This window comes from Filicampus tigris, chromosome 9 (genome assembly GCF_054856515.1).
Source record: "Filicampus tigris isolate MCC_2025a chromosome 9, RoL_Ftig_1.0, whole genome shotgun sequence".
NCBI lineage: Eukaryota > Metazoa > Chordata > Actinopteri > Syngnathiformes > Syngnathidae > Filicampus > Filicampus tigris.
This window is the reverse complement of record NC_141225.1, coordinates 13,332,215-13,360,088: the sequence shown is the minus strand read 5'-3', so window position 1 is coordinate 13,360,088 and position 27,874 is coordinate 13,332,215. Positions and strand designations below refer to the sequence as shown.

General features: G+C 42.3%; 1 protein-coding gene across 3 annotated transcripts; it reads right to left on the bottom strand.

Annotated features, from left to right (window-relative positions):
* Positions 1 to 33: 33 nt before the first annotated feature.
* On the bottom strand, positions 34 to 27,779 carry grm2a (glutamate receptor, metabotropic 2a). 3 transcript variants are annotated; one of them, XM_086041011.1, is made up of 7 exons: positions 27,260 to 27,779; positions 18,054 to 18,791; positions 6,079 to 6,916; positions 4,104 to 4,604; positions 3,547 to 4,022; positions 535 to 712; positions 34 to 458 (listed from the first exon to the last, which is right to left on the bottom strand). In XM_086041011.1, the coding sequence occupies exons 2-7, from the start codon at positions 18,579 to 18,581 to the stop codon at positions 385 to 387; spliced, it is 2,595 nt and encodes an 864-aa protein (XP_085897137.1). In that variant the 5' UTR covers positions 18,582 to 18,791; positions 27,260 to 27,779; the 3' UTR covers positions 34 to 384. The 3 variants fall into 3 exon arrangements, with proteins under 3 accessions (XP_085897137.1, XP_085897135.1, XP_085897136.1); XM_086041009.1 differs by having other exon boundaries at positions 3,547 to 4,604; positions 27,260 to 27,778; XM_086041010.1 differs by lacking the exon at positions 27,260 to 27,779 and adding an exon at positions 23,619 to 23,712 and having other exon boundaries at positions 3,547 to 4,604.
* Positions 27,780 to 27,874: the final 95 nt, after the last annotated feature.

Genomic DNA, 27,874 nt, shown 5'->3' with positions numbered 1-27,874 from the left:
GTGCATGATTTATCCAAATAGACTCCAAGTGAATTCTCGTATTAATAAAAATCACATTTTATTTACATAAATTACAAGAAAGCACAAACTGTTCACCAAAATCTACATGAAAAACATCCTGTATATAATACATTTAACAGATTCACTATCATTGTTGCAGTAAAAACGAGGGCAATACTCTATGTAACCTTTATTGGCATTATTTCACTTGGTAATTTATTTGAATTGAAAAACAGAAGAAAATAATTGGGACATTGTACTCACAGCACTTTGAGGACAACAAAGTCAGGACAATGGCCCTCTTTAATATCTGAGACACCTGTTTGAGGACTAGTGGTTATATAATTGTGTTTACAACGCTTGGCAGAGTTACTCAGCTGATCTTCACAAGGAAGACGTCGTGGAGTCCACCACCTCTCGCCCGTTACACACCGTTGGAACAACGTTGGACGCTGACGCTGCAAAACAAACGCACAGAAGCATACGTAAACACACAGTTTGCCCGTCCTCTCAAACATAACTGCCAACAAATACCTTGAGAGAAACTGGAGCCCGGGCCAGTGGTGACGCTAAAGCGGGTGGTGGCCACCCTGAGAGTGCTGACATTCTTCTGCGGCTGGAACAGGATGATGTGGACTTTTGGGGCAAAGAGGCAGCCCAGGACAACCGACCCGCTCAGACTGACCGAGATGCACATAGTAGTGGTCTGCACCTGGAAACACACGGACAAATCCACTTCTTAAAGTCTGACTAACAGTACGCACAATAGTGTATTACAACTAGTCTGTGGCCATTCATTTTGACACCCAGTAAGTGTAAGATTGAATTGAATGAGGTACGATTGTCCCGAAAGACTACTATCACTCGCGTGGAATATTTGGCTAATATTATTTATTTGATAAAGATGTGCACAATAGAAAGGGCAAAGGCTAAATGGCTCCTACTGAATTCAGAATATACTTTGAATATTCCCACATATTGAACTGCATTGGAACGACTTTTCAGTGATTTTAATAATTCACAAGTGTTGCATAGGAAGAGGAGAGGAAAAGGAATCTGTTTTTATAACGTTCTTTTCGAGATGTCTCCCGCTGGAGGATAAAGAACAACATGTAAAGCCAGTCGATGCCAGTTTCACACCTTTGAAAGTATGATTTTAAAAAAAAAAAATTTTTTTTTCAGAAAAGCAGCACTGCTGTGCCTAGTATGAATCATGTCTTCAAGAAGTTTTTTTTTTTTTCCACTATGATTTTTGCTGTGCGGTTATTGAAATTCTTTTTAGATGAACCGGCAAGCCTGTCTACAGGGCTGGTATGGAGTCTGAATTTCATTGACCAGTGTGTAGTTGGTTTGGCTTTCTCAGACTGGAGAAAAATAAATCTGTCATGTACAATGTCCCCAGCTGGCATCGGTCGACCTTGATTTTCGACTTCTTCAGTTATATTTTCAGTGATACATTGGTGCAATGTTACCAACCCATACTGCTTTAGTGCTTTAGGGTTATGCAGGATTTCTTCCTGCAATTGTAGCACTGAAAATAGTTAAACGAGTTGCGCCTGTTTGAAGCTCCATTTCTGAGCGTATGGTTCTGTAACGTGTCAAAGGTTGTACTTCTGCCCTTCCCGTCAGCCCTCAGTGCGTTCACGGAGGCGCTGTCTGCGACTGTGGGTGTTTAATCAGTTGTGTTTGCTGCCAAGATGAGATGACCAGGCCTGGCATACGAGGGGAGACCTTTCTCCCTCGGGGTGCCGAGAACAGCTTCAATATTTCATATGATAATCAGATGAGCTATTCATGGCTCAGTGGATTGTATTTAATTTATGTTAACATTTCATGACAGACCACATTCAAATTTTTCCCCTCGCTGGAGATTTGCATCAGGGTGTGACAACAATTTGAGAAGCGGTATTAAACACTAGTAACGTTTGAATACAACTGTCTCTATGCTTCACTTCTGATTGATTGGTCCTGCGTGTGTCTGGATGAGTCCACTCTGGCTGCAAGTTCCCTACATTGCCAGCAGGGGCAGGGCAGAGGCTTCATCTGAGCATCTCATATAGTCCCAGGACAGAGTGCACAGCTGGGACTCAGCATTCTTGTCTTTCACACTCCATTCCACACAACAATGTGCAGGGACACACTGGGACATCCAGTTCCCTTTCTGCCCTAGCGGTCCTGCCTGTCTTCTCTTTGTTTCTGCAGAGGCGATTGTGTCAGGGGACTCCACTGTCCACATCTCCCTCCTGCCTCCCCGATGCCCCAATGTGTTCGGATCCCGGGGGGAAATATCCCTGCAACTTCAGTCGCTGATTTCTCTGACGCTCTCTTAATTTGGTTTATATGGTGCGTTGTTAAAATGCCTTGCTTATAGGCCTACGACCTCTATCATGCCTGTTTCCCTTCTTCAACACACCTGATTCAAATGATCAGCAAATGATCATTTGAATCAGATGTGTAGCATTTGTGTGTTAAAGGGGAAGTCAACCCCCCAAAAACACTTTACGATAATATGTTCTATGCAGCATCACTAGTCTAAACTTGATATTCTGATTAAAATTGTTTTAGCGCAATACAAATTAAGCAGCAAAATCCACCCGTTTTTATGCATCTCAGGGTGCGGCCATTTTGTCACTTGCTGTTGACTGAAAATGACATCGCAGTTTGAGGGCCCAGGTAAGAGCCAATCACGGCTCAGCTTCAGAAAACAAGGTGAGCCATGATTGGTTGGTACGTGAGCCCTGAGCAACTGTGATGTCGTTTTCAGTCGAAAGAGAATGACAAAATGGCCGCCCCCTAAGATGGCTAAAAACGGGCGGACTTTGCTGCTTAACTCATATTCTACAAAGCTGTATTAACTAATTCCATCCCAATGGAATTAAATGTCATTTCACAGAGAGTCTGAAAAAGTCTGGTACTGAATGAGTTAATCAGAATGCCGTGTTTAGACTAGCATTGGCGGATACAACATATCATTAAAAATTTGAGGTTGACTTCCTCTTTAAATGTCATTTAACACATTGTTTCTCAACCTGTATTGAGTGAAGGCACATATTTCAAATCGGAAAAAAAAAATTCACAGCACACCACTTAGCAAAACGATTCACAAAAAGTGGATATACAGGTAAATTATGTATCTTTACCTCTTGTGGAAGAGTATTTAATTGGTTAGCCTGTTTCTGTACGTGCGTGGCATACATAAACGGCACGGAAAATCAGAATGACTGATTTAACATGTGTTAAATGTGATTGATTAATTAGAACGTAGCCACAGCCACAGTTAAAAGAGGGTGTGCACACAATGACATCATATCTGTATTTTATTCTTACTCCCCCACTCTGAACTTTTTCCCTCTAAAAATAACTGTGTTCTACACGCCACAGGTCATATTGATGTTGAAAAAAAGCTTTGAAATGATCTTGGTCTTGTTTTTTTGTGTGTGTGTGTGTGTTTTTTTACATGACCCGATTGTTTCTTCATTAGTGATGTGACAAAAAGTGAGCCAAAATCGAGATGTGGGCATGGACGATGTTGTTGTAGTAACTCACCCTGTAGTCACTGGCAGTGACGTAGAAAATGGGCTGAAAGGCCAGCCAGATGATGCAGGTCGTATACATGGTGAACCCAATAAACTTGGCTTCGTTGAAGTTTTCCGGGCACTTGCGTGTCTTGAAGGCGTAAACCGTGCAGAGGATGATGAGGATGCAGTTGTAGGTGAGAGACATGAGCATGCTGGAGTCTTTGCTGTTACACTTGAGGGTGACTACATCTCTCTTCTCCGGGCTCACTTCCTTCCTCACACCCGGAGCTTCTATGAGCAGCCAGACCACCACCACGACCAGCTGGCAGGAGATCAGACCCCCGCAGATGGCAACCTGTGAAGCCGGGCTGATGAATCGAGGTCGCTGGGCACCGCCCTTAACCCCGTTGAAGATCCGAGCGATGCGATTGGTCTTGGTCAGGAGGGCCGAGTAGCACACGGCAAAGGAGGTTCCTAAACCCAAGCGGCGCAGCGTGCAAACCGCTGTGGAAGGTTTGGCGATGTAGATGAAAGTCATCGTATAGCACATCAGCACTCCCAGCAAGAGAATATAGGAGAGCTCACGTCCGCTGGCTTTCACCACGGGTGTCTCGTTGTGTTTGAGGAAGAGGCCGATGACGAATAGAGTGCACATCATCCCCAGACAGGAAATGCTGACGGGTCCAATGGCCCAGGCATCTTCCCAGCGGATGTACTCCTCCGGTAGGTCATAGCAACCTGTCAGATTAGCCAGAGGCCACTGACCGAAGCTGCAGTCGGCGCATGTGAACTCATCCTGCAAGTATTGGAAAGACTGACACGGGATGCAGATCCAGCAGCAAACGTCTCCAGGCTGCATACTCTTCACCTCGTTCTTCCTGCAGGGGTCGCTACACTGGGAGGTGGGCGCGCCAGCCCAGGGGATGAGGCTGGTGTTCAGGCTCAGGCTCTGAGCCCAGTATCCCACCTTGTGATAGCTGTAGCGTCCACCTGCCTTGTGATAGTGGAAAATGTTGTAGCGGCCGAAGCTGTCTCCAAAGGCGTCAAAGCGGACAATGTTATCGGTATCTGGTGGACGAAATGGTGCTGTTGGAAATGAAAAAAAAAAAAAAAAAGATCATAAAAAAGCTCTAGACAATGACAACAAGAGCTTTTTAGGAGCCTGTGCTTTTCTGTGTTGCTTCTGTGTTACACAATCTATGGTGCAGCCCAGTGTAGACAGGCAAAATACATTTTTTTTCCCCCCTGTATGAACTGAGGAAGTGATGTTAAAACTACAGTTAGGCTTATAATTAAGATGCTTGAAAATGGCGGCGGGGGTGTGGAGCTAGTTCTCCTTGCCAATTAAACGTGTTTTTTTTAATGAAGCTGCGGTGTAGAACTTGTAATAGAACTTTAAAAAAAGGCGAATGACGGACGACGGAAGGAAACCCACGCTACAGAAGGATGACGAATAACAGACGCTCAATTTTTAGTAAAATGCCCAACTCTGATAATAATACATCTACAGTGCCATGAAATCCCTTCTAAAATTCATATTCTTTTGCATAGTTACCTGCTTAACTGTTTAAGATCATCAAACAAATGTCAAGATCGGCCAAAGATAACCTAAGTAAACATACGATGCAGATTTTAAAAAGTGAGTTGATTTATGAACGGAAAAAAAAAAAATCAAAGATACTTGACCCGGCGTGAAAAATACTGAAAGATGTACAACACTTTTGGTGATTGGTTTTATTCATTCTTTGTTTGGCTGCGTGTCAGGAGTGCGGCACCTGCACGTGACGTGGTACCAGTAAGTCTGTTCTCGACGCCGTTTGGTTGACTCAAACCGGGTGGGCCTGAAATACAGACGAGAACTAATCGGCGGACTAGAGCATTGACGAATGCCCATCTCTGCATAGGATAACGTCTAAAAAAATGCTGGCCTCTCTTCACCTCAGTTGAGGTCAGCGTTCCTGAGGAAGACACTTAGTCTGGAAATCCAGACTCTCCAGACCCACTTTCTTAGTGGGTGTGGCTTGCGGTGCAAGAGGAGGGCAAAAATGACATCCATGACAGAGTTCCAAAGCGAACACTGATGAACTGGCGGGTCAGCTGTTGACCAAAAAGAACCTAAAGGCGCGTCTTACTTTTGCAACACAAATAATAGAATATTCTATAGACTGACTAAACCAAACATTTTTGAAGGTGTGTGTCTCGTTCCATCTGCCGTAAGTGTAACAGCATTTCAGAAAAAGAACATCATATCAACAGTAAAATACGGCGGTGGTTGCGTGACCGTTTGGGGCTACTTTGCTGCTTCAGGCCCTGGACAACATGCTGTGATTGATGGGACCGTGAATTCTGCTCTTTACCAGCTAATCCTGAGAGGGAGGGTTTGCCCAACTGTTTGTGATTTGGGTTCTGCATCACAACAACAATAAGAAAGCAGGAAGGGGGCAAACTTTTTTTTTTTTTCACACCACTGTAAGTGTGAAAAATAAAATATTCTTGTCTTAGAATGGCTAGATGAAAAATGAAACTCGTTTTGATTTTGGTCATTGAAGACTTTACTCACCCTCAAACTTGGTCTTGAGAATATAATCCCTGTAAAACTTCCTGCCATTGCCAGGTTTAAGTGCATCGCAGACCTTGGTGGAGTTTGGGCACAGGGCCTGCCTCATGTTGTGTAACGCGGTGGCCATTGAATAAACTGCATTCACCACAAACATAATCTTGGACTCGGGTTGAAACGGCGCCTCTCGCAGGGAGTGCTTCCCACATCTTAAATCATGGAGGCTGCACTGGAATTGGTTCTCCCAGAACTCTCTGAACCAAGGATTCCTGGTGTTGTTGTACGGATGGAGAGCCGTGAAGTAGTCATTAAACTGGGGGATCTGATAGGAAGCCAGCTCAATGGTGAATGCTCCATCGGCAACAGCTTCACTGCCCCTCACCACACTCTCCTGCGCACCCCAACCGTCGCTGGCCACCCAGGTGAAAGTGACGTTCATTCGGTTGGCCGCCACCAGAAGCTCGCGGGCGTCTTCGCTGCGAGTAAACAGGATGACCACCTTGGCATTGGACTTCTGCTGCAGGGAGCGGATCACGTTCTCATAGCTCCAGCGGCTCATGGAACGGCTCACCTTGGCCGAAGTGGCGATGCAGATGTGGCGGGCTCGAGCTTCCTGCTGGAAGGCATCGATACCCGTCTCGCCATAGTCACCTTCCGATGCCACCGTCGATACGTAGGTCCAGTTGAAGTAACGTAGGATTTCGGCCATAGCTTTGGCCTGGAAGAAATCGGGGGGCACGGTGCGGGCAAAGTAGTCATAGCGAGTCTTGTCACTGAGTTTGGCACTGGTGGAGGCATAACTGATCTGAGGGATCTGAAAGAGTCGCAGCAAGTTGGCCACCTGGAAAAAAAAGAGAATATATTTATCAGCAATGCTTTTGAACTACACCTTCATGGGAACAATGAAATGTAAATAGATTGAAAATTGGTATTCAAATGGAGGGGGTGGCGGCAGCACGGTGCTGCGTGCGGCTAGCATGTCTGCCTCACTGCCAAAGTTTAAAGTTTTGAATATCAACTCTTTTTGTGTGCAGTTTACAGGTCCCCCTGTGGGTTTTCTCTCGGGAAACATGCTTGCTAGGAAGACCCTAAAAAGGTGAAAACAAGAGAGTGAACGGTTGTCTGTCTATACACTGGATTTGCCCGAAGCCTTGCCCAACATCAGCTGACAAAGGCCTGTGACAAGGTAAAAAATGGAGAGATACAAATAATGTATTTCTTGTATATACTTCCTTCTGGTTGTAGCACATAGGTCCTAATTTGGAATGTGTTCACATTTTGGGAATTTGATATGTTGTTCGAGATTAGCTGAACAGTAGTAGAGCATCTGCAAGAATGATTTGTAATTTCTTTTTTGGGCCACATCGCATCATGACACTCCAGTTGCATAGCACAAGTCCGAATGGAAGAACTCCTGTCACCGAAAGTGTGCTACCAGGAGTGGTGTTTGAACCCACATGGACATCTATGCATTGGATCTTAATTTCAACGTATGAACCACTCGGACCTTCCTGGTAGTGAGGAAAAGACGTCAAGTTCTTCAAGTCTCGCTTTCTTTCTGCAGCGAACAGCTTGGATTAACTGTCAGTCGGGTGTACTCTGATTCGTGACGTTTTCTGATTGTCAACCAAAGCGACAGGGGCAATTAAGGGAATATCATTTGCTGTAAAATTGCAACCCTGTCAGAAAGTTGTCACTACGGTTTGGGAGTGAATGAGAATAAAACAATAATGAATGTTTGCATTTTCTGCCTTCAAAGTTTTGTCAGGGCTGTGACACGGTGTGTGAGGACAGTGTGCAAAAGAAGTGACAGACTAGTTTTTGCTTGAGGCAACTCTAAACGCCTAAGGGCAGCTAGACTGAATTAAAGGAAAAGAAAACATGGTTGGAAGTCATACAGTGGCTCGTTTCGGGCTGCAAGGATGATTTCTGATATATCAACACGGCATTTAAAAAAAAATGCAAGGGCACCAAATTAAATCTTTAATAATTGTCAATTTCTGTTATCTGCAACTTTTTGTGACTCGTTTTGCCTAGTGGTGTGCCGTGAGATTTATTCCAATGTGAAATATGTGCCGTGGCTCAATAAAGGTTGAGAAACATTGCAGTACACACAAAAATGTCGTGAACTCCTGCAGTCAGATTTTCCTGTCACCGTCTATCATTATCATATCCAATTTATGGCTATTTCTGTCTCATCTGAGATGTTTCAACTGAAATGAAAATATAGATTGCCGCAACGCATGAGTGCACATTTCATATCAGTTCAGAGGTGAGGAAGCCAGGCCAGCCGAAGAATGCGTTTGGCCTAATAATGACATTTCCGCAGAAAATTGTATTTTGCTTTAAACAGCCATGGCAGTATTTCTCAACATGTGGCAAAGCAGCTGGCAGCAGTTCGCCTGTTCTCTACGGACTCTTACCTGGAGTGGCAAGCCACACATACGCACGCACACACACACAAGCAATATTTTGTCGAAACGCACTTATTAAAGTCATGATAAATTGCAGAGGAATCCTTAAATTAATGGAGCAATCAGTAACCGAATTGTGATGTAGAAAAGGCTGGAGTTGCCTTCTAGGTAGATTATATAGATAATTTACAGCCTCTTTATTTTTTCCTCCAGGATCTTTCATTAACTAGATGCTGACTGAACGGGGAGAGATTTTAAATATATTAATAACTGTTCGTAATCTGCTGTGATGGACTTTCCCCCCTCGACTTCCTGTGTAGCGTGCGGACACATTCAGGCTCTGTTGGTTTGTTAACACAAAGGCAGTCGGAAGGCTGAGGGGTCTCCTGCAGGGAAGTTTTGGGACGTTCTAGCTGGATTTGAATCCACGTTAGTAAAACGACATTGTTAAAATAACAAGCTTTGAGTCGTTGGTAGCGCTTTTTTTTTCTTTTTGTCATGTTTTTTTTCTATTCTTGTTTTGCTGGTGTTGTTTTTGTTTTCTCTTGGTATGCATTTAAAGTGGAAGGCAACCCAAACATTTTTTTTCAAGAATATGTTCTATACAGGCCCACTAGTTGAAACACAGCATTCTGATTAATATAGCGTTTGTGGAATATGAGTTAAGAAGCAAAATCCACCTGTTTTTAGCCATCTCAGGGGGCGGCCATTTTGTCACTTCTTTCGCCTGAAAATGTCATCACAACTACCCAGGGCTCAGGTAACGACCAATCATGGCTCAGCTTTAGAAAACAGGTCAGCCGTCATTGGTTGTTACCGGAGCCCCGAGCAGTTGTGATGTCATTTTCAGTCGACAGAAGACAAAATGGCCGCCCCCTGAGATGGCTAAAAACGGGTGCATTAACTCTTATTCCACAAACGCAAAACATTAATCAAAATGCCGTGTTTCAACTAGTGGGCCCGCATAGAACATATTCTTGAAAAAACTATGTTTGGGTTGATTTTTCACTTTAAGCCTCATTTTATCTACTAGGCGATCATTCAAATTTGGCAGGGTTGTTAACGACACTCTTCTCTGTGGTACTGTAACACTCGATTTCCTGGCGATAGTGAGTGTGATTCTTCAATCGAAGGTCGTGGGGGAAAGACCAGCACACGGAGAGAGAATTGCTCCACAACAGACTTTATCCGGCCGCCTCGTTTTTTTTTCCCAGCGACCTTAACGTGTCAACCCATTCACATTGGCCTCATCACCATGGATATCCCTCCGTCAATACAATTGCATTAGAATAGTTCCTTCAAATAAAAAATCAAATAGATCCATACAAATATGAACATCCATGTAAAAATAAATCAACTTACGTTCTTCCCTTTCTTCAAATGAAATGTCCCCATTTCAAATGATCCCTATTACATAAACCGGTAGTCGGTCAGAAAAAGAAATCATCTTACAGTATTTTAAATTTGGAAGACATTTGTTTATTTACAATAAGCTCTATCAGATATATCAAATGTGCTTATGTGGCACATAAAACACAATCAATGCTAATTCAGTCATGTCAAAAAGCCCAAAAGCATTTCACAGCTAAGAGTTCATGCATTCTGTTCTCACAGCAATACAAAACCAACTTTTCGAGGCTTTGCAGTATCAAAGAAGCAGAAATCAGCGAAAAGTTCCTGTAGGGATGTGATGATCTTTTTGACAAGAAAAAGCCATCTGCTCCTCCCAGAAGACCCGAGCAGAAGTAACAGAACGGCTTCACTTAGCTGCACACGTCTCCTTTTAACCGTATACTGTGTAGTTTACATTATACGACCCAATGGTGCATTGTGAAACACACATTCCAATGAGGAGAACGCGTCTCTTGTCATTTGTTTATTTTTATTTCTTTTTTTGAGCAGTTGCCTGGTAACGATGAACTGTTAGATCCGCTGAATGAGGATGCATGCGATCAGATCCTGCCCCCTCATCCTCGTTGACTGTATGCTGCGGTCGTCTTTCATGTCTCTCATAGAATGTAGCAGCCATTCAAACTGCAACGCACACTGAGCGCTTCTATTCAATTCACAAGGTCAGCTACTCTGATCTGACTCACGCAAAGACGGTCACATTATTCGAACAAAGTCCGAGGTATGCTCGGTCTGTAACAAGCAAACGTTTCAGCTTTTAGGCGGTTCTTCGCATATGATGGAAGGAAATAGTCAATAAGAAGAGCAAATGTATTGCAACTGCGCAAATAGACGTTTCTGCCAAGCCACTGAATAATCCAATCATATTTGAATTATTGAGGATTTCACGAGCACATTCTTTACTTTTCCCCATGAATAATGCATTTTCACCGTGTGGCTTTACTGATACGTTTCATCGTTGTTGTTCTTTCTTGGCCTGAATTCTGTCATGTGTGTAACCCATGTTTAAATACCTCGCATGATTTATGTACGCCATGAGATTGGCATTCATGTCAATCTGCGCATGAAGACGCCGCTCTAAAAAGGGAATGTTTGTGCATGAATGAAAAGACAATCCTCTGCTCATAAATGTAGTTGATTATTCCATTTGGGCTGAAAATGTCAAGAAGTGCGTTCGTTTCAGGAGCTTTGCCTTTGGCTTACGGCCGTACTACACCGCGAACGCCCGATCTCGACGGGCTCAGAAGCTTTGTTTTTGAGGATACTTTGGCTCATACTAAAAAAAGAAAATGAATAATACTGTTATGGGCTGCCGTTGCATTCGAACAACCTTTTTTCATTTCAGTTGAACTGACCATCACCAGGAAATAAAAATTCATTATTAATGAATATTTAGGTGTTTGGCATTCCAGAAGTCTTCTTCTAATTTGCCCTGGTGATTAGAATTCTTTTGCCCAGGGACACTCTTTTACCGGTGAGTCATACTTAGCATCGCATATGACTAGGGGGGGTAAAGAAAAATCCAGAGTGGATTCGCTTCAGCGTGTAGAAATCAAAAGACAGGCTTGAGGCTAATGTTCCTGGACTGAAATATGAAATACATCTGATTAGCCCACGCCTTTTGGACGCACAGCCCTAAATGAGGAAAATGCTGATGAAATACTGACACTGTTGGACATCTTGATAGATGAAAGCTTTTTTTTTTTTTTGGAGCGTGCAATATCAGTATGCAAACAACCGGCTGAATACTTTGAGCTTCACACCTGCTCTTTCAATGGAGGAGAGGATTTTCATAGGAGAGTCATTAAAAGAGCCCAGATGGCCTCACAGACTTACATAAAAAAAAAAAAAAAAAAAAGCACAAGATACATGCTTTGATTGTCGAATGGCTCGATGCCACGTGACGCCGAGTGACTCTCCCTCCATCCCATCGCCTCCACGTCTGGCCGTCACAGTGTTCCTGTGAAACGGGATTCTCATTTGATGCCTCAACATCCTCCATGCGCATCCCCGCCAAAGCACCAGACAGCCCGACTGCAACCACAGATGGGGACAACAGGAACTTGCCCGCGAGAGTGTCACAGAACTTGGGCTCCACACGTAACTCCGTCTGTGCTCATGTAAGAGCGGCGTGGCGAGGCCCCGCAGCCGCCGCCACCTGTCAGTTCAGCGTGCTCCCACCATGTCTCCATGGTGATCAATCTCCTTTAAATAAGAGTCAAATTGCGGTAGAGCTGCCTGATCCTTGGGTGCAAAAACACTCACTTAAAATACAGCGCGGTCGATTTTGACAAAGGTAAATTCCTCACTCGCTGGACAGCCTGTTTATGCATTAATGCACAAATCATGAATGCATCTGCATTTTCATGGAATGGCAATGTCAGAATATCTCTGGTCATATATCAGGTCCAGAGAGGGACTCATTTTCAACCCTGGAGTTTTATGGCTCAGACCAGCCCACTCTCCTTCACAACTTTTTACTGAAGATAATAACTTTACCCTTTTTATCACATTAATGCAATAATTTTCATATTTGATGAAAAATCTATCACAATTGAATATGCTTGCAGGATCATGGTTAGTGTTTATTGGAACAAGTACTAGAGCATAAATAGTTGACATGGGCAAAAAATTCAGAGCAATGCATTTAGCAGACCGTCCCACCGGGAAATTGCCAGAAATCCAGATTGCCAATCTGGGCCGGATAAATCGTATATTCTGTATCTTCCGCGGTGATTCTAAACACATTCCAACAACACTAGGCAGTCCAATATTTACTGGTAGCTTTTTATGTTGACATATTGAGTACTTGGTGCTCATTAATGTTGGTGTAGCTGCCGTTCAGTAGCTATGGGCCCAATTCCAAGTCAATGGCCCATTCACAGTTGCCCAGTGATAAACAGGTAATAAATTCAGGATGGCCTAAATCTGTTGGGAAGCGAGCCATCTTCCATATGATAGAGCTGCAGTGAGGTGCTGAGAGCCACCTTGGGGGCTTATTTTGGCTCAATTCCGCATTGCAGATCTATGTAAGAACTACAGTGGCCTTTAAGTGAAAATAAATGTCTTCCAAATTTGACATACTACACATGCCATGCCATCAAAATCTTTTTTTTCTACTGTTTAATGCATAACATGCGTGAAAAGGATGCATGGTTCATGTTTGACGTCGGTGGTTTGTCATTTGCATGTAATAGCCTTTCAAAGGAAAAGGCCAGCAAAAAAGATCTGAATTATGAGTCGCGACGTAGTTTCGACGATCATTATTCAAGTACCCACCCACTAAACTCAAAGTCACGCGATGCCAAAATGAGAATATGCTACGTCTCTCACAAAAAACGACAAAGGCCGTAGAAATCTGCTAAGTCGTACTTGACTACAGCGGTCAATTGTAGCCTACTTTACGTAGAACCAAGCTAACAATAGCATTAGCTACACATTATGCACACTCACTCAGTCTTTCTCTCACTCACGCACACTATTTATTAAGAAATAAATAATGGCGTTGCTATGTACACTGGCAAGGCGCTCCTCGTCTCCGGTAGTGTGGCATGAAGAAAACGACTCAAATGCGTCACTGGGGCCCCTGTTAGCCATGCCCCAAAAATAAGGAAAACTGAAATGGTGAAAAACAGTTTAACTATCGCCACAAATTAGACATGTTTTTAGCAATTATCCTCAAACATGAAGAAACACATTTCTGAGTTTTCTTTACAAGGTCTTTTAAGGTAAAAAAAAAAAAAAGTGCTACAGGTCCAATGGTTAGAGGGCACAAATAGTCATGAAACACCCCAGGTGCTGACAATCCCCGCTACGGCTCTGCCTGCAGCATACATTTGGCGCTGTGCCCAGGAGCCTCAACAGGTAGAGCAGTATAAAAAATGGATGGATAGTTTTTGGCAGCCACTTTTCAAAATATTTGGTTGTTTTCCTCCAGACAAGCTCCCTGAGCTCTCGCCAGTGTTATTGCATGCAAAAGTAACTTACTTTAGTTGTTTGTCTCTTCTGATGCACTGGATCAGCTAATCCTAATGTCACCCAGTAGATAAAAGAGGCCCCAGCTCAGCAGCATCATTTTTTGGAGTGCCTATCCGCAGCATCTCTTTTTCAAAGGCCACATTTCATTAACTAATGTGCTCGGACATTATATAAGCGACACAAATAAAGTTGAACAGCCAGGGAAGAAAAGATTAAAAAAAAAAAGGAGTCATTATGACTGAACTTTGCCAAAAATAAAGAGGGTCATCCGTGGCGAGAAAGGGAACCGTGTCCTGTGGTGCTATCCTGCACATCAGGAAGATTCACTGGGAAGCTCAGGCAGACTTCAGGCTCATAATAGTACATCCATAAATTACAACAAGACAAGGGCATTCTCTAAGGACCCCCACATACAGGGTCTCACTAAAATTACACCTCGTTCATCAAATTCTGTATTTCCAAACTGTCGTTTACATCAAGAATCCATTTATAGGTGCTCTGGATTCTCTTCCTACATCATTTCCCAGGAGCTTACTATCTGTGGAATGCATCACTGTGATCCACTGTAGGTTGTCCATTTTTTTTAGTCGAAATATTTGTTCCACAGCTGTGAAAAAAAAAAAAAAAAAAAAGACAAATAACAGTCTTTTGTCAAAGGATAGCTCAAAGGAGCGTACGTGGCTATTTGAGGAAATAATTGATGGCTGATGTACAAATGCAGCTTCACGGTGATAAATACGGCTCAGTTATACTTCTGGGCTGACGTGTTCTGCTGTCCTCTGCTGTCAACAAACCATAACTAACAGCAATTTTCTGACCTTTGACCACTCCAGTCAGGTCATCCATGAGTCCGAGAGAAAATTTAGTCCGAGAGAAAATTTCAACATTTCAACCAAGAGAATGTCATGGCTGGATAAGCATCTATTGTATGTAGACGCCACACGAACATACTGTGTATGCTCTAAATGACACAGTGCCTCAATCAGTCACTAGATAGATACATTGTTCGTTAGAACAAATAAATGCCTCAACCCAATTAGACATCTTTTTGTCCCCCTCCTAAAAAAAACAACAGCTGGTGCCTTTTCATAACCGTCCAACTGCACATGGACACATTTCCACCTAATTGTACAGTTTGGTTTGGGTTATATGGCCATGGTTCAGTATAGCACACCCTCCCTGATTTAACTTTTCCACCATGGGCTGTAGATCAACATAGTAGATAGATAGTCGCATGGGCTCTGTAAATTGTAGGCAGGACAGTGTGCAACTCATCACTGAATCTACCGAGAAAAAAACTAGAAACCCACGGTGTTTTTTTTTTAAGCAGGGCTTTTGTTTGTCCTCACATTGTGCCGCGCATATTGGTTTGGATGAAAATGGGGCTTTAGAGAAAAAATTAAATATTGCATATTTAATAAAACACAGCAGCAAACAAACTACCCATCAGTATAGACTTACAGCTGTGCAGCATCATGCTTTTGAGTGACATGAGTGACATTGGGGAAACTAATCGAGAAGCGGTCCTCCCCCTTATTTGCATTGCATTGCATTTGATAGGGACCAAGAATTAAATGGCCACCAATACGCAGGCATTTGTACAAATAAAGAGCTCCCTCAAATAAATTATACATCCACAAATAATTTAAATTTGAGTAAATAATTATATTTTACATTTTAACTATACAATACAATGTAATTTTATTTATACAGCGCATTTCATTACAGCTGTAACAAAGCACTTTACAAACACTAGACATTAAACAATAAATAAAGACAATAAAAGGCCGTAATACACAAGTATTAATAAATATAGATATTAATAATATATAAGATATTAGTAAAAGCATGTATATGATTATTATCATTATTATTATTATTAGGAATAATTCTATGAGGATGTTATTTGCATCCAATATTATTTCAAATGAAGTGAAGCCTACATCATCAGCTGAGGCAGCGGACGTGGTCCACTGCTTGCCAGGCCGCCCGCTTGAAGTTAATGCTCCAAGGCGGCTATATATTTGTGGATATTTACACAGCAAGCTTCCACGTGACGCGCTGTCCCTTTTCACCATGAGCCGAGATTACATAGATGTTAGCGCTGAAGACTCAAGACCCAATTAGCAGAGCTTTCATCACATCAGCGCGAGGGAGCCGAGTGGGGCGCTGCTGCCGCTGAGAGTAAATCTGCCGTCACTAGTCATCCTGTCAGCCAAATCTGTGCACAACATCTGCGGCATGTCAGACTCTGACAGCGCTTCTGCTCAAGTGTGAATTACCAGGGAAAAAAAAAAGCCATGCTCCAAATCAGATTAGCTAAGCAGGTAAACAGATCCACCCAGTGAAACTGATAGTCATTACCAACCCGTGTTAACATCTCGCTAGGTGAGGTAATTGCACGTGGTATTTTAGTCCAAATAGGCACTGTTAGGATCATCCATTATGGGCTTTTTTCTTTGGTGTATTCTACAGAGTCAGTGGTAACGGTTATACGCCTTTTGGGAATTACACCAACTGCAGCTGCATTTATCAGAATCAGAATTTTTTTTGGGGCCAAGTATGTAAATAGAAATAAGCAACTATAACAAAAAGAACATTTAGGACTTAACATCTAAGTACAGATTCGCTGGTTAAGGAGGCACAATCAGCCAGTGATAAATCACATTGCACGTGCTAAATTACTCTATTTGCATATACTACACAAAATTAACTACACGGCAATTTAGTGCGTTTGGCAGGCAGATGCAATCCTGGCCATGCCTGGTTATGTTAATCAGTTTCCACATCTGTTTGTGAGATCAAACAAGTTTCACCCGTTTTTTAAGCACTTAAATCAGGCCCTAAAAAAGCAGTCAGTACACACTTGTCGATATTTTCCCCAGTCATGTGTAGGGTCTCTCAGCCTTGAGAAATTGGTTAAAATGTTACAAATATGAATGAGTGTACTCCAGTAAACATGCATGCTTTTAAACTAACTGTGGGAGTAAAATGAAATACCTGGGGAGAACCAATCTTACTTCTTGTAATTTATTCACACATAATAGGACTTCTCTGACTTACCTTTATTTCAGTATTGCACCAGGGAGAGGTACATGGTGAAATAAGAATTGTCAAATATTACATCAAAATGTGTTTATTTTCACACAATCAAGTAAATTCTTTAATTATTGGAATTATTGAAAAATTATACTTTCAATTAAAGGGGAAGTAAACACCCCCAAAAATATTTTCAATAATATGTTTATGCGCCTTCGCAAGTCCAAACACGGCATTCTGATTAATATTGCATTTGTGGAATATGAGAAAACACTTAAATTCCCAAAGAGGAGACTTCACTCTGCACTCTGTTTCCCCAGAAACCAAATATGTGTCACACCCCTAATTACTCTCCACCCTGATTAAAAATCCACCCGTTTTTATCCATCTCAAGGGACAGCCATTTTGTCACTTGCTGTTGATTGAAAATGACATCACAGTTGCCCAGGGCTCAGGTAACAACCAATCATGGCTCAGCTTCAGAAAACAGGTGAGCAACTGTGATCTTATTTTCAGTCGACAGACAGTGAAAAAATGGCCGCCCCCTGAGATGGATAAAAACGGGTGGATTTTCCTACTTAATTCATATTCCACAAACACAATATCAATCAGAATTCTGTGTTTGGACTTGCGGAGGCGCGTAGAACATATTTTTGTAAAGAACATTTTTGGGTTCCGCTTTCATCATAATCTTCACGCATAAATTATTAAGACAGAAAACTGACAGCAGAAAACCTGATTTCCTGAATATATGAGTGATCCATTATTAAAAAGATCATTATTTTACAGCTCTCATTATTAGCACTCCAATTTTCTCTCCACAATATGGACATAATCATTCATGAACTGAAATTCAGTGTACATTTCACGTTTGAGTGAGAACTGTCTGTATCAGATATTCAGGTATTGATAAATTTCTTTCAATGTGTTTTTTTAATACATATATATATATATATATATATATATATAGAGAGAGAGAGAGAGAGAGAGAGAGAGAGAGAGAGAGAGACTGAGAGAGAGAGAGAGAGAGAGAGAGAAATGGATTTAATATAAAAAAAAAAAAAAAACGGACCCCCAAAAAAAGGCTCAAGGCCCTGTGATGTTTACGTGCGCATGTGCCTGTTGGCCAGTCCATACCTGAATGGAAACATCGCTGTAAGATCCTCCTATAACTCCAGAGATGGCCAAGGGGACTTCATCATGGATGGCATAGGATCCATCGGGGCACGTGTACTCACTGTCATCCACCTTGGTGAGCGAAGCCCTGACAAACTCAAGAGACTGCTCTAGAGCGTACGTGTCCTTGGAGCACGTGTCCAGTATATGAGCTCCGAGACGAATCCCGGGCAAGATGCGCTGATCCCTGTTGATTTCATCGAGAGCGAGCAGCATGGCCTCCAGTCGCTGGATTCCTCGCTGAGCATTGATCTTCCCGCAGTCCTCCGTGGCCTCACCTTTCTGGTGTACGGGGAAGAGGCCGCCGATCATCAGATCTCCTTCCAGCGTGATCTCCTTTTTGGAGTCCGTGTTATAACCAACCACAGGCAAACCCTGGGGAGCCTGGGCAAAGAGAGTCACGCTTATGACCAGGAGGAGGATGTGGGACAGCCAGAGGGGTCGGGGCACAGGGCGCACCCCCAACACTGGGGAGTTCCCCAATGACATATCCCTGGGCGGGGCAAGGTCCTGACTGTGCTTTTTTTCTGGTCAGCTTCTGATCAGCTTTGGATGTCGCCGCCTTTGAAGAAAAACACAGTGAGGCACAGCGCCACCAGATCTCACAGCACCGGTGTTTTTATTCTGACAGAAGCCATCGAAAGCATCAGTGTGATCCTCTCGCTCGGCCTCCTCTTCTGTGATTTCGGAGATCACAGCCTGCAAGATCAAACGGAGAGAAAGTCACTCCCGGTCTCAGATGCAACACAACAATTCCTTTGTCTCATGCGCTCCATTGCACGAGCGGGCGCATTGGAGGTTGTCGATACGGTCGAGAGAGAAAAAAAAAACGCGTATGCGGTAGCTGAAAAAAAAAAAAGTACCACTAACACCATTGGTGACCTGAGCTATGCATTACCATTATTATCGATAATACTGATTTATTATTTATTTACGAGTTATTCTTTGGACAGTACCAATCAGGCCACAAGCTGTTTTTGATATTGGATTCAAAGTCAAATTAAAAGCACCAAAGACATCTCCATGAACTGAGCATTATTGTACGTACTATTTCAAGGTTTAACGCGTCAGTCTTATGTGTGGCGCTAACGCAGATCCTGTTAATACACTGCCGGTGCGAAGGGTTGTTGTTCTTTGTCTCTGCTTTTTGTGTAGGTTGCCCGGAATCCCCGAGGCTTAATTAAGCAGCAAGTTGACTGTGGGTAAAGTTTTTATCCGAGTAAATCATTGAGCCAAAAGGATTCGTATCATATCCAGCGTCTCAGCAAATCAACTTGACAGACATGCAAATAATTAACCGCGTTGAAGTCGGATCATGGATGCTAGAAAGGGAGATGCGAAGGAATCATTGAGAATGGCGTTGCAACAAAAGCGAGCTGACCATTAAAACAAAATAAAAAGTCTCAACAGGAGTCAAGACTGCAGACAAGATTCTTTTGGGGTTTCCTCTCTTTTTCCACTCTTCGTCCATCCCTCTCCTCCCTCTGCTCGTTGTTTCCATGGTAACTTGCCGGTAGATGGAGAGGGTGAAGCGCGAACTGGAATGCGGACCAAGACAAGTTGTGTGTGTCTGGCCATGCGTGGCGCTCGCTCGGTCCTCTGGGGGAACTGGCGAGCATGCGTTGCGTCGACTGGCCCGACTCCAGTCCCGGCTTCTCGTCTTCTGTCGTTAATTGAATGCCTAAAACGATCGCCATCACATTTGTTTGTGGTTTTTTTCTTTGTAATCGTTACATTCATTTGGAAAGCACTGATACTTTTCCTGTCACCAGCTCTCCTCATGGTTACTTGGTTACGATATCATTAAAAAAAAAAAATGATGCAAGGACAGCATGTCAATGTCATCTTTCCTAGGATGGTGTTACCTTGGTTATGACTGCTACTATTAATGAGTTACATTCAACAAATGACAGGTTACCAACCCACTTCCCTCCAGTAAGTATGCATACTCTCTCTACTCAAAGCAATTGAGTTGAATGGAGAAAAAAAAAAAAAAAAAAAACAGCAAAGACAAGCGTAATACTTCTTGCCCGAGGGCTCACATGGTACTTTTAATGAGAAATGAGCGGTGGCATGTTGCATTAGACAAAGAGTGCGGATGTCAGACTTTTCATTTGCTCCCTCAGCAGCTTGTCAACAAGTGGAAGTTCACGGCGTAAATGGGTCAAGTCACTTTTACTTCCCTCGAATACAAAAGCACCAGCAGACGGGAGTGCGCGCGTTGTTACACAAGATCTTTTTTTTTTTTTTTTTCATGTTTGGAGTGCAGAAGGCGCACTGCAGCTCGCCCAAGTCTGACGCTGTGCCTCATTAGACACACAGGCAGTCAAACTAAAACTTGGGAAATTGTTGACAAAAATGTTCCTTTAACAGATAACGAAGGTGATGTTGTTAGTCGGTACAAATCCTCAAGAAACAATGGTGACAAAAGGATTTATGGCTGTCACATTTACAGCCTCTTTCCCAAATGTCCACACCCCAGGATGCCTCCAAGCTCACCAGTGGATTCTCTTTCTCTTTGCTGTCTTTGTTCGCTTCAATACGTCTGTGCTCTTCTGATTTTTTTTTCTCATAGTGTTCGTTCAAGGAACGATCTCTTTCCTGCGATTGACCATTTTTGAAAACTGTTTTTAATTTAGTTGCTAACATTTCCCATATTCGCACATTTCCCTCACTCACTGTAGGAGATAAAAATGCATTTTGTGTAGCCAAGGTTTCACTTCAATAACTATGCCTCCCCTGACGAACCATATTCATCAAAAAACATTTCTATGTGTTTCTCTCAAAGTATTCTTTTAATGTAGCTACAGCGGTTAGGGAAATGTGCTCCTTCCTTGACATGTTTGTGGTTCAATAAAATATGAGGCGCCTCCAAAATGTTTGTTCCCGATAAGAACACTAGGGGGCACACTTCTTCAGTGGCAGCGAGTTGTGCCTTACATGCAATTTCGGTTACCTGCCGATGTATGATTTAATGTATATCCTACATATGGCAATCACGGGATGAAGTCTATCCATCTAACATAGCTGAAACAATAAGCACATTCTTAAAGAGGTAGTCAACCCCAAAACATTCTTGACAAGAATATGTTCTATGCGGGCCCACTAGTCAAAACATGGGATTCTGATTGATTTGAATATGAGTTAAGCAGCAAAATCCACCCATTTTTGTCCATGTGAGGGGCCATTTTGCCACTTTTTGTCGACTGAAAATTATATCACAGTTGCTCAGGGCTCAGGTAATGACCAATCACGGCTGACCTTTTTTCTGAATATGAGCCATGATTGGTCGTTGTGAGCAGTTGTGATGTCATTTTCAGTCAACGGAAGTGCCAAAAATGGCCGCCCCCTGATATGGTTAAAAAACGATGGATTAACTCTTACTCCGCAAACATATATATATATAGAGAGAGAGAGCGAGAGAGCGAGAGAGAGAGAGAGAGCGAGAGAGCGAGAGAGGAATTAGGGTAGGCTAGTTCAGCAAATGCACCTGCCCTAAAGCACAGCTAACATTTTTGATGCCATCTGAACTACACTGTTTTCTAGCGACATTTTATTACAATAAAACAATAGCCTTGCTACAACCCCACAAACATTGCAGAACAGCCTTGCTGTTTTCATTTATTGGTTTGTCTGTTTGCTCTGTTTTGTTTTGTTTGGTCACAAACCCACTATAGTTTGCATTTGCAATGAATTTCTACTAAATTTCTACTAAGCCCCACTCAGTTACCGACAATAAGCCAGCTGCTCATTGTTTTACAAGCTTATATGAGTCCAATAAAACACAAGATGCTCGTGCACATATACATTTAAGATGCAATATCCAACCAAGGATTATTGCCTCCCTCTTTCTTTTTTTTTTTTCCAGTTTTTTTCCTCCTGTGTGACCGTCCCTACTTTCTTCAGCAGATGGCCTTTTTTAATTCAGGAGCATAAATCCCGGCAGCCTTTTCCACACTTCAAGCCAGACTGTGTGAAGGAATGGCAAATGTGGGGGAGGAGCACAAGAAAAGGTGTAGAGAAACAAAGAAGCAGAAGCAGATGGGGGGGGAATAGGATGAAGGAAATTGAGGTAAGGGTTTGGGAAATATATCATTCAGGTTTGATTCTTACTTTGGAGAGTTCATATTAAAACAGCAATATGCCCCCAAGTTGTAGTAAATGTTAAGCATAGAGGTCATTTACTACGTGCAATGCTGCCAAAGTGGACTGACTCAGATAGAAAAGTAAGACCTTTCTAAAATCACATGGTGTGCATGCAGACAGAAAGACCGGTCCTGAGTGGGCGGGTGTGTTAGTGGGACTTATTAGTAGGAAGGGCGGATGAACGACCTGCTGCTGTTGCCGACATCACGCGCAAATGAAATGCCGCACAGAAGACTTGAAGCTGAAACGTTGGAATAATTGAAAATGTCCATGTTTGCTTGTGGATTCAAATTGGGTCAGTGGATTCACACCAAATGATGCTCTCATTCTGTATACTGTAGATATAATTTCCCCTTGAGATACTGTTGAACCTCTTTGGATGCATTGAAAGGCGCTATATGAATCCAAGTTATTTATTATCGCACGCTGAATACCAAAAGAGCACTTCAGCATTTGACACCTACAAAATGGACAATCTATCCATCTTAATACAGTCGCAAAAATGTCTATAAATGTTCAGCTTCATTTATAGAGAAACAACCATAGCTGCATACAAAGTGCTGTACATAAAGTAAAAATCAGACATATCAAAACAAAGACAGTTAAAATAACAAAATAATAACATCAAAACAGCAAATGTCGGAAAGCATGCAATGTTGCACAAACACAATGACGCTGATTTGTTTCAAGTGACCAGAATCAGAATCAGATTACCGGTAATTTATGAATCAAGCGCCAATCATACTATATGTGATTAAAAAACAATATGAAGCACACACCTGCCAGTGTCTCTGAAATGTGCACGCCGATCTGATCTAAGCAGTCTTAATGAGATGGATAACCAATCTCTGATTGATACTGTCCATAATAAGCAGTACTGTATACCAAACAATTCACTTGGCAGCTATGTGGTCAACAAGTCAAGTCAAGTCAAGTCCCTTTTTTATTTACATAGCCCTTAATCACAGGAAAGTCTAAAAAGGGCTTCACATGCCCATAGCTGGCAACATATTAACAACATGTCGGGAGTGCATGTCAAATGCAGGAAGTACAATGGCCCTAATGGGTCAAAAAGGAAATTGGAGTGGTAGCAGAGGACCAGGGAGGAGGCATGAATAATCAAGTCTGTGATTAACCACTTTTTCAGGTAAGGGGGGGTGACTGTAATTCTGTTATTAAACAATTATTTTTAAACCAAGTGCTGTTTAGCTATGCACTTTTCTGGAGTTGTTTTTTTTTTTAAGAGATAGTCAACCACCCCAAATTTTTCTTTACAATAATATGTTCTATGCGCCTCCACTAGTCAAAACGCGGCATTCTGAACTTTTCAAGATGGCTGCTCGACTCTTCTCCAGAATATGTGAACTGCATAATAATCACCTCTGAGACGCCAAGTTCGTTCCACGCCGGCTGCAGCCACCGATCATCAAAACCAGGAAGAGCCTCCGGAAAATAAAGCATCTGACCTTTTGTAATAAAGCCAAGAATACAATTAGCGACGAGGACCTTGAAGTTGTGTCATCATACGTCTCCACCTGGTCGCCATGGTAGCTAGCCACAGTATTCCAAGTCAATTTAACCAATCCCTCACTCCTGTCCTTGCTTTCAACTGCACCGCCCCCACCCCCTCCGCCCCCAGCCTTCCCACCTGGAAAAGGGGGAATCCCTTGCAAACATACTCCTCCTCCTCCTCCTCCTCCCAGGAGCCCCATTCCGCCTTCGTCATCAAACATTCATCCTCTGGATGTGTCTCGCACAGATCGTTACTGCAAGAAGTGGCACTGGCCTCAACTGTGTGACGGATGGATGGCACTTTTGTTTCTGAGGGCCGCACACTTATTATTGTCTTGTGCGTTTTTGTTTTTTTGCATAATTCATCACTCCGCCGCTGCACTTGTTCAGTGAGCTTTGTTTTTTTTAATCAATAGAAATGATGTTACTGTAAGGTACATTATCTTGTGATATCATTTGGAATTCCAGCAATAACACATTCTTGTCATTGGATTATCATATCTTATCTTATATTACATTTCCTGGACCAGTGTGAATTTTACAGTGCACTGTTCTCTGTTGTCACCTTATATAACAATTTTCACAGTAGTCATTTTGAAATAGTTAAGCAAAACAACAAAAGGACTTTGTTATTTTAGAACTTTCATCATTCCGCATGCCTTGTTTACCTTTTTGATTTTTGTGAATATTGTTTTTTTTTTTCTTCCCTGGCTTCCCTGTGTTTGGATCTACCTTTTGCCTCCACAACATCACAGACCCGTGACAGCTACTACCAGTCTGCCCGTCAAGATATACATGTGCCACATCTTTCATGCAATGTAAAAGTGGCTGGGAAAAAAAATATGTCGGATTATTTTGTCACTGGAAGCATATTGGAGAAGGGGGTGGCACGTCTACATTATAGTCAAGAAATTCTGGGCTCGAACCTCGGGGTGGGTTTTTCCAGTTACTTTGGCTTCCTCCCACATTCCAAAAGCATACATGTTGTTTTCAATTAAAACTCCTAAATGTCCTTGGGCACTAAAGGGAGTGTGAATGGTTATTTTTCCTATATGTATGTACTCTGTGATTGCCTGGCAGGAAAGGACGATTTAGATGGATTGTATTTATTTATTTGCCCTGTTCTTCAAAATACCCTCATTGTTGCAATGTCATAATTTTAGTAGGAAATCTGATGAATTTATCAGTTTCTTGTGTACATGGCTGCTCTATTTGCTCCTCTACTCCAAAACATGGCGGACATGCCGCAGCAAAAACAACCAGGACACAACATTAGGTACATCTGCACAATCTAGTTAATTAAATACAATACGGTACCATCTGACAGGAATGAAGGTTTGAGTGATACTGTGAGATCTTTCTAATATTACGGTTACCTCATTTAGTTCTATATGACTGCTATCATAACACCTTTATGATGGTGTCAATTAAAAATGAGTGTTACTTTTTCTTGTTTTGGATACAGCTTCTTCGTGGGATCTCTTAAGCTTCTACAAGGATATGTCCCTGACAATCTTTATTTTCCCCATTATTTAAAAGCAGAAGGGTTAGGCAAGAGCCCAATCCAAAAGGAAAAAAAGAGGACTTCAAAAGCAATGATGGAATGTGGGGCCAATGCTGCTTGCTGCGCTTGAGTCAAAATCATAAAGCCGTTTACAGAAAATCCCATAAAACACCTCCGTTTCTTTGAATGAAGATTTGCTGGCATGGCTTTTGTTGACCTAAACTGATCATTATGGAGTGGTCTCATGTCTTGCATCATGTAACTTACTAAACTTCAAACATTTGTATAAAACGGGATGAATCTATGATCACCTATCAACGCTAAAACAACCACACGACTCAAAGACATCGATTTCATTCTCTTCTATGGCAAGCTCTGGCTCAATCCTTTTATCATCGCAATCGTCTGTCAGTGATTCTCAAAGTGTGGTTCGTGTACCACTAGTAGTGCGTGGGCTCCCTCTAGTGGTAAACGAAAGGATCATTGAATTAAAATTTAATTCATTCAAAATGTAATTCAATACATTTCTTACACTATGCAATACATTTTGAATTGAATCATGAAGTGGTTTTGTTTCCCCCCTATATTTAAGTGCAGTGTTAATTTCGAATCTGTGCATAATGTTTGAGTGGCGTACAATAATATCAAAACGCACTTTATAGGAATAAAACCTTCAGTCTGTTACACTACTGTATTTCACTGTTGGTCGTGAGGTGGCATGCTTCGGTGTAAAAAGTTTGATCTGTTCTACCCATCATCTCTCATTGTTAAACTGACAGTTGCGGGCGGAAGGGAACGCGTATAAAAAAAACCTCGCGCGCATAATGAGGTGTTATTCACTGTCAGCACACGCGTTACTTTGAATCCAGCAGACAGATTAGGAAGTTATTCACACCTCTGCTTTTCTTTTCAAGCAGCATGTTCTCGCTGGAAATATGGACCCCTTATTATATACATTTTTTTTTTCTTTATTTGGTTCATTTGTTTTTACGGAATATGCAGTCGAGTATGAACAAGCTTGTACATCAATGTGAGGATCTGTCATTGACTACATAGCAGATGTTGCGTGGGTATCAGGTGCACAACAGAGCAATAAACGCACACGTGAAATCAAGTGGAGCTCAGTGACTACTAGGACATTAGTGGATAGAAATCCACACACAAATGTACAAATTCAGCTCAAATTAATACATGCAGTGTAAATGGAAGGTGCTATTATTATTATTATTTTTTAAACTGTGAAGTGAATGAAAAGAAACACTATGGGAGGTATTTGTTCACAGGTGAGAAGTGATCCTTCAAGACAAACTCTGTACTTGTCATTTCAAATATAACAAGTGACAAGGTGTGGGGTGTTGGGGGCTTTACGTGATGACAGTGCTGCGCACACTCGTCTTGGCGCGTTTAAATAATTCATCATAATCAACATATTCTCCACGCAGCTCGTCATTGTTCCACACACATCCTTTGGGTTTCAGTCCTTTACGGATTTATTACTGATGAGTCAAACAAAATTATTCTTTACTTGGCAAAGGCATTTGCAGGCTTGTCTCTATGTTCACTTTAAACCTGATCAACCATTTTCCTATTGCGCTCCATTTTATTAGGTGGGGAAAAACAGTAATGATTTTATGAGTACTTTTACTCGTCAGCCATAAGCAACAACAAATATAATTTATTTGTATTTTCCTTCTGCAAACGTAAACATTGCCATTCAAATATGTTCTAAAAATCCAAGTAGAAAAAAAAAAAAAACTCCAAAAGCTTATTTAAAATGACTAATTGTTTTTTTTGGTGGATGAACGCACCCGCTAATAAAAACATAATCACCGCAGTCCTAAATACAAGAGCTATTTATTGCGATTGTGTGCGTCATGACAGCGTGTACAAGAAGCTTCACCAACTACCATCAACTGTCTAGTTTAGTAACCAGCAGAACTTCCTTAAAAAAGAAAAAAGGAAGAACTACAACATGTGGCATGTATTCATAGAGACTTCTTCTTACCTGCGCGGGCTTCCTCAGCTTCCAGTGGGCTGGACGAGCAGCGGTGAGCCGGCGCACATCCTCCGGGGCGCTCGCGGACGTGCGGAGCGAATGAAAAGGTGGAAAGAAGGAAGGCGGGCCAAGTTGTGGGGAAGAGAAAGAGGCGCGTCGGCTGCGCCGCTGTCCGTGGTGCTGCACACGAGAGCCGCCCAAGCTCCTGCAGCCTCCGAAGTCACATTTCACCCTCGACCCGCAGCGCAATCGACGCCCACTTCATTGATCCGACAGAGAGGGGAGGGAAACAGCCTTTTAAATAAATAACGCGCGAGTTGGGAATTGGCCTGTTTTATTGCGCAAACTCGACTAATGCACCTGTTACTCCGTAAGCTGCTCGACAAATGCGAGCGGGACTGCAGATGAGCGCACCCAGCAAGGTTGATGCAGTGGAGAGATCATCATTCTAAGTGCGAACTAGGCTGTGGTGTAACATTTAAAGCTCAGAACACACCATCGAGATGTTGACCGGAAGCCCTGGGAGTCAAACCCCCCTATTTGTGCAAATAAGGTCTCTTTGGAGATTGCTCACTTTTAATTTGGACTCCACAAACGCGTTATGACACGTCACGCGAGTGAGGT

Coding starts and splice junctions, on each gene's coding strand:
- grm2a (XM_086041009.1), bottom strand. CDS start 18,581: ATGTCATTGGGGAACTCCCCAGTGTTGGGGGTGCGCCCTGTGCCCCGA. Junction 6,917..18,053: donor ACAGCGATGTTTCCATTCAG/GTATGGACTGGC, acceptor TTTTTTTTCCAG/GTGGCCAACTTGCTGCGACT. Junction 4,605..6,078: donor TCTCAAGACCAAGTTTGAGG/GTGAGTAAAGTC, acceptor CATTTCCAACAG/CACCATTTCGTCCACCAGAT.